At 46.4% G+C, this 10,555-nt stretch overlaps 1 protein-coding gene across 1 annotated transcript; it reads left to right on the top strand.

Annotated features, from left to right (window-relative positions):
• Positions 1 to 1,786: 1,786 nt before the first annotated feature.
• Positions 1,787 to 9,611, top strand: YWHAH (tyrosine 3-monooxygenase/tryptophan 5-monooxygenase activation protein eta). Its single transcript, XM_081893500.1, has 2 exons — positions 1,787 to 2,218; positions 8,231 to 9,611. The coding sequence occupies exons 1-2, from the start codon at positions 2,132 to 2,134 to the stop codon at positions 8,885 to 8,887; spliced, it is 744 nt and encodes a 247-aa protein (XP_081749626.1). The 5' UTR covers positions 1,787 to 2,131; the 3' UTR covers positions 8,888 to 9,611.
• The last annotated feature ends 944 nt before the right edge of the window (positions 9,612 to 10,555 follow it).

The following is a 10,555-nucleotide window of genomic DNA, read 5'->3' on the forward strand; positions in this document are numbered from 1 at the left end:
CGGATAGGCTGGTCTGCCTCCTTTGCCTTTAGCAACCGGAGACAAATATATCCATCTTCCCCCTTCCTCCTGAACCATGGCAACAGATGGGGGTGACTCTTCTCCTGGCTCAGGCTGCAGCCCCGACGTCTGAGTGCCAGGGAGAAGGAGAAATGGGCACTTAGAGACAAGCTGTGCATTAATAAGTCATGCTTTCCCGGCAAATGAAAGGAGAAAAAAATCAAGTGTGCAAGCCAGGTGGAGGCGAGTTGGAGGCTCGGAAGTCACTCAGGCTCGTGGGGGAACATTGAGCCCAGGGCCAATATCTGCCTCCCAACCTGCTGCCCTTAATGTCACAAACACCCCTTTGCTTTTCCTCATGTCCTCAAGATGTTGGACTCTAGGCCCCATCAGGCTGGGGCAGTGTGGTGTAGTGGTTAAGAGCGGTAGACTCGTAATCTGGTGAACCGGGTTTGATTCCCCGCTCCTCCACATGCAGCTGCTGGGTGACCTTGGGCCAGTCACACTTCTCTGAAGTCTCTCAGCCCCACTCACCTCACAGAGTGTTTGTTGTGAGGGAAGAAGGGAAAGGAGAATGTTAGCCGCTTTGAGACTCCTTTGGGTAGTGATAAAGCGGGATATCAAATCCAAACTCCTCCTATTCTTCCTAGTTCAAAATACAGTAGTAGTACCCCGGGTTAAGAACTTAATTTGTTCCAGATGTCCGTTCTTAACCTGAAACTGTTCTTAACCTGAAGCACCACTTTAGATAATGGGGCCTCCTGCTGCCGCTGCGCCGCCAGAGCACAATTTCTGTTCTCATCCTGAAGCAAAGTTCTTAAGCCGAGGTAATATTTCTGGGTTAGCGGAGTCTGTAACCCAGTGGCGTAGCGTTTGGGGTGCAGGGGGGGCTGGGCGCACCGGGCACAACATCTGGGGGTTAGGGGGCGCAAATCCACGGGTTAAGGGGTGCAAATTACTTGCCTTGCCCCGGGTGCTGACAACCCACGCTACACCACTGCTGTAACCTGAAGCGTATGTAACCCGAGGTACCACTGTAGCTGGAAGGCAAAGCTTGTTTACCCTGTGAAAGGCTCTTGCCACCTTTGCAAGGAAGGGCTTCTCTCTGCAGAAGAGAGCAGACAATGAGTCCTGTGAAAGGCACTCCCGAAAAAGCCCACCTCCCAGCAAAAAAAAGAGAGAACATTTCAAGTCCTACGCTTCTTTCAGCGAGCTCTTCCCGCCCCAATTTCACACTCGCAACAACAGCCCTGCGAGGTAGGTCAGGCTGAGACCACTGAGCATCACGACCGAGGGAGAGGATTTTTGGGGGGGAGGTGTTAGGGAGGTCAGCCTCTAGATCTACCAACCCTCCTCGTGGGACGCCTCCCTCCTCCTCCGCCCTGCCTCCCTCCGCAATGCCCGCCCACCCCTTTTGCAATGCAGCACCGCTACTGCGCATGCTCCGGCCTCCCTCTCCCCGCCCCGCGCACTCCCGCGTCCAGCGCCGCGGAGCTATTTATAGCCGATGACGTCAGCTAGAAATAGAACGCCGGGGCCAGCCGCGGCTCACGCGCGTGACTGATGGGCTGACGCACGGGCACGCGCCCTCCGCAACCCCTCCCTTCCCTTGCGGTCTTCTTGGCTCCGCCCACTTTGCCCGCTTTTTTTTAACTATAAGGGGAATGCCTCGTCAGGCGTGCGCACGCGCAGCTTTTTTTTTGCCCTCCTTTCCCTTGAGCGGCGGCGCTTTACTCTCTGGCGCATGCGCACAGTGTCATGCAGTGAGCGTGTGTATGTACTGTATGTAGGTGGGTGAGTCTCTGCCGGGCGCTGGCCGGTGTGTGGAGCGCGCACGCGCGAGAGCGAGGGAGTAGACGTTTGAAGCTGCGCGTGCGCGAAGCAGCCAGTCGGTCCAGTCAGTCACAGAGTGCGCGCGCTCTCTCGCCTGAGGTAAAAAAAGAGGCGAAGGAGCGAGAGCCGTTGCTGCTGCTGCTGCTGCTTCTTCTGAGGCGACGCCGCCGCCTCAGCCTCGCTCTGTCTTTGGCCGGCCCTGAAAGGAGCTTCTCCTCGGAAGGGCGCGCACAGCCCCAGCCCAGAGACCCCACCGCCACCTCGAGCCTCCGCCTCAGCCCCCCGGACAACGACGACGATGAGCGACCGCGAGCAGCTGCTGCAGCGAGCCCGCCTGGCCGAGCAGGCGGAGCGATACGACGACATGGCTTCGGCCATGAAAGCGGTGAGTGGACCGAGCGAGGGGAGCCAAGAAGAAGAAGAAGGGGCTGCTGCTGCTGCTGACCCACCGCCAGACCCACCCACGGGGAGGAGGAGGATGGCGGCCGCCCCCCTGGAGGAGGAAAGGGGGTCGGCGATGGTGACCAAGACTTCTCGCTCCAAATGTATCCCCCCCTTCTCACCTCCCTTCTCAGTCCCCCTAACCCTTAAGGCGGATGCCTTGCGATACCTGTCTCTTTTTCTTAATCTGTGGCTGCCCCCCTTTATTTCTATTAAGTGATCTTAATAGGGTATTGTGGGAGACTTTCTCGGGGAGGCGGGTTTCTGCTTTTCTGTAGTTGGAGCTGGGACGAGGCTGGGAGGGGGGAGTTCAGAGGGGGTGGGTGCTATCCATTGAATCAGCTGCTGTGGCCCCTTTCTCTCAGGCCTGGTCTAGGTGCCCCCCCTCTCTCAGCCCTCCCCCTGAAAGTAGAAGTTGGGGTGTGGGTGGGGATCCCCTGTAAAAGAATGAACTGGTTCTAGCCAGTGAACAGATCTCTCCTCTCAGCCTCCCTTCTAAGGCATGCTGCCTGTTATTCTCCATCCTCTGGGAATGAGCTGGGAAAGGGGAAGGGTCTTTTAGCCCCTTTTAGTCTTCTCGCCACACCACACACATATGTTGTGGCTAGGCAGGACAGGAGTGTGTGTGGCTTTCTTGAGGTGGGGTTAGTCAGATTATTTTATCATTTCCCTCCCTGTCTGCTTATCAGCTGACATGGGCATTGTCAACGATGGAGTGGGTGTATGTAGTGCACTAAGGGAGTGCCCTTTAACAGCTTGGCGTGTCTGTGTGTGCCAGAAGCTGAGGACAAGCCCTGAGCCATGCGGCAAGGTGGAGCAATGGGGATGTGGGCACTGTTTGAGTGGGATGGAGACTGATTTGAGCCATGGGGCAGATCTGGCTGGGAAGCTCTTCTCTGCAAGGTTTGTCAAAGGGTTCTATTTCATGTGGCTTTTGTTGGAGAGCTTCCTAACAGTTTGTCCCTCGTGCTAATGAGGCTCTGCTTCTAAAACATCTTGAACCACTTTGAAAAAGGGCCTTTTGGCCATAGTGCTATCCATCTCCCTTATTTCCAGCAGCCCCCTTTTGCATTTATATGGTACTTGCCTCAATAACCTTCCAAATAACTGGTTCAGAATTTTATTTTTGCCTTTTGTTGATGTCATTTCAATATTCAGCAGCATAAAAAGGATTGAAATTAATTAAGTTTTGATAGTATTCTATAACATAACATGATTCTAATACAAGTCTGTTTTTCTTATTGCCACTGGACAGGCTGCTTTTTATTTGGCCCACCAAAAAAAATACCAGATTGCATGTAAATGCAGGGCATGTCAGTTTTCTTCTGTGTGATCCAGGTGGTCAGCATTCATCCTCGCTCTGCTATCTTGCTCTAGTGAGTATCAAATACAAGGGACCAAAATCAACTGACAGAGTTCTTTGGAGGGTTTCCCCTCATACATTGGCATTACGAGTTTTCCATGAAAGTATACTGACTGAATAGTATTTATGACTACTCAGTTTCCCCATTTTTGCTTGCAGGGGATTTTGCACACTCACCCCCTCCTCCCTGCTTCCTGTCTGTTAACACTCTTGATTCTACCTCAGATTCTTTCCTCTGCACAACCTTGGAGATAGTCGCAGTGCTGAATGATTATGTTTCTGCCCATCTGTCTTGCCGCATGCTGACTCTGAGCCTGAGCTACTGTAGCACAAGCACACCCTATTGCTCTGAGGCAGGCTTCAGTAGCAGTGGGGATTCAGTCTTTAAAACAGCTACTCTTGGATACTTTTGCTTCAAGATCCATTTGTCAGTCTGAGCAATAGTCTGACATGTAAATGGTGCAGCTCTGGGGCATCTTGTGGGGTTGGATTGCTGTTTATTCCTGTCTGCTTTTGACCTACTTTTGAAGTTCCCACCATAAAAAGAGCAATTTCATGATTCCGGAATGACTACACATGTATAGTAGTGCACATGCATACCTGGATGACATGTGTTAGGATCTTTACCCAAGGGTTGCAGTGCATCACAGCAAACATGTTTTCTGAAGGGGAATTATCTTCAAGACAACAGTGCAGTTTTAGAGTAATTGAATATGCAGTTTACTACAAAAAGGGTAGTAAAAAACATCCATATCACTTGAAGCATTGTGGGGTAACTTACTTAAGAGTTAGAGAGGCAAGAAAGGAAACAGGGAGGGAAAAGAGATCAGTGTGGATACCTGTCCCAAGGCAAAAGATATAGGAAATGACTCTTTCAAAGGCATCTGCCTTAAATCTAGAGGTTGTCAATTGCACTAGATTTGCATTAGTTATTCTTTACATATACTAAAATGATTAGACACCCTGACTCTTGATAACAAGGGGCACCATACAGAACATTCCTGGGTGAAGGCTGTGAAGGAAGAACACAAATGTTGGCAAGCTGTAGGTTCCTTTGGGACCCTTTTAAAACCAAGTGCAAAAATAAAATAAATGGAGAAGGAGGAAAGAGAAGGATTGGGGGAGGGGGAGTTAGGGCTATCTGTAAAAGAAAGAACCTCCACTAGGGATTTCTCTTATAGGCTCTGTTATGCGAGGGAGGAAAAGAGTACTGTATTGATAGTGCTCCTGTCATGGGGTGATGAATGTAAAGGTCTGGGGAGTGCAAGAGGGGTCCCTTGCATACATGGTTTGGGAGGAAGTCCCTAGTCTTAATGTGTGGCTTAGTTATTTGCACTATCATTCTCCAGCGCTTCCTGCTTTCCGTCTCCAGGGCCCTGCAGTGCGAATCACTAGGTGCACTGCAAGGAAGCAGGGTGTGCACATACTCCAGAGGTCTCTGGCCTGCTGCATAGAGGGTGTCAACACCCTGTGGTTTGTGTTAATGGTGACAGCCAGCACATGCTTGCTCCTTTCTTGCCCTGGGTGTCTAAGCCTCTGCTGAGGAATACATTTTCAGGCAAAATTTAGATTTTGGAGCCAAGGTGCTTAGAGAAGTATATAAAATGGGGACAGGGCTTGCATGCTTGTTAATAGAAAGGATGGCTTGTCTCACGCTACAAAATACAGTACCTGGCAATGTCATCTTTGTTGTTGGCATAATTTTCCATTTATGTGATGGGCTCAAACTATTATTGTAGGACTGTGAAATGGTTATAACATCATTCCTTTCAACTGCTCATTTGATTCTGCCTTACTCTGGCCTCATCTTTTTGGAGACTAGAAGTGATGGGAGTCTTTACCACAATTCTGCATACTAATTATTGGTTTTAGAACAGATTCAACATTGTATAACATGGTTTGATACTCTAGGGTAAGGACATCCATTTAGAACTGTGTCTTGCTGAAATCAGTGCTACTAGTTCAGGTGCAGCCATATTTAACCATGCTAGTAACCTTAATGCTTTCTGCATGTCTAAACAGGATCATCTTGCTGGTGGTGGGGTGGGGTTTGAACATTTTCCCCATTTGAAATTATATTGGTTGATGTTTCACAAGGGAATTTATATTGCCTCTTATATTGCTGTCTGCTACATATTCTATCCTATTTCACGAGAAATTGAGATGCTGATCCTAATAAACAGTGAAATTAGAACATGCTGCCACTCCAAAGAGAAATATAGAGAACTTGCACATTCTTATCAGTGTTGTGTAAAAGCCAGCCCCATCTTGTATGCAAGCCCCTGCCCTACCTCTGGGTAGAGAGGGGGGTAGCATGCTAAGTCAGAGTGAAGGTGTTTGGAGGATTTCTGAGTGCTTTTGAGCAGTGTTGCCCAATGGGCACCTGCACGAGAATAGGTGGTTGGCCAACACTAGTCAGAGGTAGTGGCACCTCCAAGCAATGTTGCCCATCAGGAGAGTGGTTTGGCATAGCTTCAGGTTGCTGTGTCCAGTCTTCTGCATCCTTCTTTTTTGCTCCAGAACAAGAAAGGACAGCAAGGGGCAGAGGTTTACCTCTTTAGTTTGCATTGCTGGCTGTGTGTCATGCTTATCGGAGAACACCACCACACTTGCCATGGTAAGCAGGTTTGCAGAGGCTTGGTTCTCATGTACAAACTTCAGTCAAAGGTTTTCAGCTTAAGACATCTTTGCTTTATGGTGAGGATTTTTGTCTCAAGAAAGCATGCATAGCATTGTGTGGAGAGCTGCCCAATTTACTTGAATGTGACCCATATCGCCTACATTTAGTAGGCAAGAAGTGAGCCATACTGTGAAAGTGGAGCTGTATCTATCCTTTCAGAAGACAAATGGACAGTAACAGGTAGGGGCAGGATTCCCTTAATCAAGACACCCTCCTGTCTAACTAGTTCCTCACCCTTACCCCTGTGGTAAAGGAGCTGTGGAGCAGTATTCTGTTAGAATGAAAGGTGGAATGAGTTATAAATGTGAATAGGAGCAAAGGAATTTTATTTGGTAAAAAGTGCATTATTCCTCCAGTGGGGTTACTATTTGCTTGTCATTGAGCCTTTTGCAGTGCTCTGAAAGGAGCAGTGCTTTGCTCTTTTTTTTTTCTTTTTTTTTTTGCCTGAGCTAGATTTTAGTACAGGGTGTTCCATTGGTCCCGTACACACATATGGCTAGCTATTTATACTAGAGACATAAGTAGAATTATTTGTTAGTGGACAGGACTGCCACATGCCACGTAACTTGTGACGTAGACAATGAGTTCATATCTACATTTCCAAGATGAGGACTCTGTTCATTTCCAGATTCCTTATATAGGGAATTTCATTAGCTGTAATTTAGGAGACGGAAATGAAAGAAAATCAATTTTAATAATACAAAATTTCCTCATTTATATTTCTTCCTCAAATTGAGTTAAATGTTATAGAAAAACTGTGATGTTACTTCTTGGTTTGTACATTTGTAGCTGGTTGATTGTTGCATTAATTATGTCTCACACTGAGTAAGGTTTGCACCTCCCTTAGTTGGTCACTTAAAGCACTCAACCCTTCTAATTTTTTTTCTTTATGGAAGTTGCAATATCTTCTTCCCACAACAGGATGGCTTTGGGCTAATTTCCTTCCACACTTCCACAGTGGATGCTGGGGAGCTAGAAGATATTTCTCTTTGCTCTACTCCTGCTTCTTACTGCATGCTGCCTCCAGTTTTCAGCAGGGCAGTTTCCATTGTCTTAGCAGCCAGATCATTCCTTCCCTAAGCAGTCACAGACTCAGGGAAGTTATAGCTGCATTTCTGATTCTCAGCTGATGTGACTCTATGCAATGCAGGGATCCTTTTTCTCAGTCTGTGAAAGATGAATCAACTGGAGCTAAATATGTGTTCCAAGGTGCTAAGATTATGTTTTTATGAGCAATCACTGAAAAAGGGCTCATGGACTTTTAAGTCCCCAAATCCTCTGTCTCAGTAAATCTAATGGGCCTTAGGTGCTGTTCTTTAATGGCATTTATTTATTTAGTAGCAAACTAACACAGCTGCTATTCTAGCCTCTTTTGAAGGCATAAAAATTGAAGGTGCCAGATCTGTGTAGGAATAAACATTATAAATTCTTAGTCAGCCATACCTTAATTTTAAGTGCAAGAGAATTTTCCAGCCCTGTAATCTGTCATTATTATTGATGTTGCTTTGCGCTGACAATATGAATGTTGTCCTCTCAATACTTAATGTAAAATCATTCCGCTTCTGCCTGAGGGTGGAGATACACTTGAATCATTCTCTGCTTCCTACGGTGTCCTTACTATGTTCATCAATGCAAGGCAGAGTTACTTTAAACCTCCAAATGGCTGATGAGGTGAAAAACTGTTGTTCATGTGTTCCATGTTCAGAGAGCAAAGAGAGATCTTTTGTCCTTCTATTGATTAATGGAATGGAAGTTCCAATGTTGAAAGACTAGTTTCTCTGCAACCATAAGGGCCCAGAGAGTCTTTTGGCTTTTGTAATAGATATGGGTGAAACTTGTACATGTGGTATGGTTTGGAGGATGGTATATTTGGCCCCCAAAACTTGTCTTAATATCTCTATGTGCATTTGCAGGTGACCGAGCTGAATGAGCCCCTCTCAAATGAAGACAGGAACCTGCTGTCTGTAGCATACAAGAATGTAGTTGGTGCCAGGCGATCTTCCTGGCGAGTCATCAGCAGCATAGAGCAGAAAACCATGGCTGATGGGAATGAGAAGAAGCTGGAAAAGGTTAAAGCATACAGGGAGAAGATTGAAAAGGAGTTGGAGACAGTATGCAATGATGTTTTGGCCCTGCTAGACAAGTTCTTGATCAAGAACTGCAGTGACATTCAATATGAGAGCAAGGTCTTCTACCTGAAAATGAAAGGTGATTACTACCGCTATTTGGCAGAAGTCGCTGCAGGTGAGAAGAAGAACAGCGTTGTGGAAGCATCAGAGGCTGCCTACAAAGAAGCCTTTGAAATCAGCAAAGAGCACATGCAGCCCACGCACCCAATCAGGCTGGGGCTGGCACTCAACTTCTCCGTCTTCTACTATGAAATCCAGAATGCCCCTGAGCAGGCCTGCCTTCTAGCCAAACAAGCCTTTGATGATGCCATTGCGGAGCTGGACACACTCAACGAGGATTCCTACAAGGACTCCACACTTATCATGCAGCTCCTTCGAGACAACCTCACTCTCTGGACAAGTGACCAGCAGGATGAGGAGGCAGGGGAAGGCAACAATTGAAGAGCTCCCCAGATCACGGCTTCCCATCAACCACCACCTCATCACCATCACCAATACTTCTTTGCCACGATCACACTATGTATTTAGTGCTAAGCATAAATGTATTGTTGGCACAGCTGTGAGGTCTGCCAGATGCTGCTTCAGATGGGGCTTCATGGGCATTGCTGGACTAAATGGTGTATCAGCCCTGTTTATCATAGTGGCATATTGTGCAGGAAGAAACTTAAAATGAGGCATTTTAGTTTCATTTGATTCATATTATATGGGTTAATAAAAGAGTGGAAATGATTTTGGAGAATTGATCAGAAATTGAATCTTTAAATATTCTGCTTGGAGGGGATTATGTCAGTTCAGCAGTACATCTTATACATGCAAAACATGGAAGTGGCTCTAAGCAGATGTGAACTGATTTTGTCCTGTTCATCAATTTTAAAATGTGAGGTTCTATAACAATCTGTGTTTCACTCTTAATGTGCACAGACTTGATTTCAGGCAATGCATCTTGAGGTTTTGATTTTGATACTTGTAAGCTTTTTTTGCAGTTTTGAAAAATCATGATTTATTTTTTGTAAATTCTTTGGCTGTTCAGTTGCCTGTGTATTCTGACAGCGCAGTGTCAATGTTAGCCCATGTTAAGATGGATGATGAGATGCCAGACTTCTAAATTAAGTGTTTTGGAATTAAAGAAAATAAACTGCTGCTTGGGGGAGATAAGTTGTAAAAAGTTGTGTGTTTGTTTGAGAGTATTTAAACCCGCCCACTAACCAAAGTTCTCAAGGTGACTTACAAAGCACAATGAAATAAGAATTTCTAGAGAGGGGCAAAGGTATATTCAGATTTACCTGCATTCCTCGGATGTTCCTTTTGCTGCTGCTGAATCTCTGGGCCACAGCATATCTCAGAGGAAATCGCCATCACCTCAAAAAGGATGTTAGCCTCTCAAAAAATGGGCTTCTTAGTGATTTCTCACAGCTTCTGCTGGCAGATACAAGATGGAGCAAATAAATTTACAAGCCTTCTTCAGTTCTCAAATATTTGCAAACTAATATGCCCAAGGTGTGTAACTATAGGAATTAAATAAGCTCGTTAAACCTGCAAGCCCCTTCTCACTGATTAGCTGGGTTCCAGTAACGGAAATGCAGAGTGAATATTTTGCCCCAGTTGCAATGAATGCCTGACTGATCTTACTGCTTGTGGATGAGGCATGAGGTTTTCTTCTGTCCCATGGGTGCCATAGAACTCTGCTGGTATGCCAACCTTACACAGCTTCACTTTAAAGTATGACCAATTGCATAAGATCCCACCCTTCTTTTTGACCTAGTTACCTACTGGAGTATCACATTCTGGAAGTTAAAGGCAGATTCCTGGAACATTCCTTTGTTGGGAACAAGAGACAATAATATAAAAGTCAGTTCCTTATCATACATGTCACACATGTGCACTTCAGAGGTGGAGGTCTCCCAGGCTGCAGAGAGATCTGGCCTGACACAATTGGAGTATCATGAGGAGGATAGCATAGCAACAAGAGACAAGAATCTGCCCAATGAGGCTGCCTGAAGACTGAGCAGACATAAATTCCTCCCTCTAGCCTGGGATATTCCTAGTGTCCTTCACAGGAGGTCTTTCCTGAATTTAGTCCACCCCTACCATTGCCAAATCAGGTCCTAT

Source organism: Podarcis melisellensis (assembly GCF_964234715.1).
Source record: "Podarcis melisellensis genome assembly, chromosome: 16".
In the NCBI taxonomy this organism is placed as follows: domain Eukaryota; kingdom Metazoa; phylum Chordata; class Lepidosauria; order Squamata; family Lacertidae; genus Podarcis; species Podarcis melisellensis.

What these genes read in the sequence shown, in the direction of transcription:
- YWHAH (XM_081893500.1), top strand. Translation starts at nt 2,132, where the DNA reads ATGAGCGACCGCGAGCAGCTGCTGCAGCGAGCCCGCCTGGCCGAGCAG. An exon ending in TGGCTTCGGCCATGAAAGCG is followed by an intron (nt 2,219 to 8,230) that starts GTGAGTGGACCG and finishes GTGCATTTGCAG; the next exon opens with GTGACCGAGCTGAATGAGCC.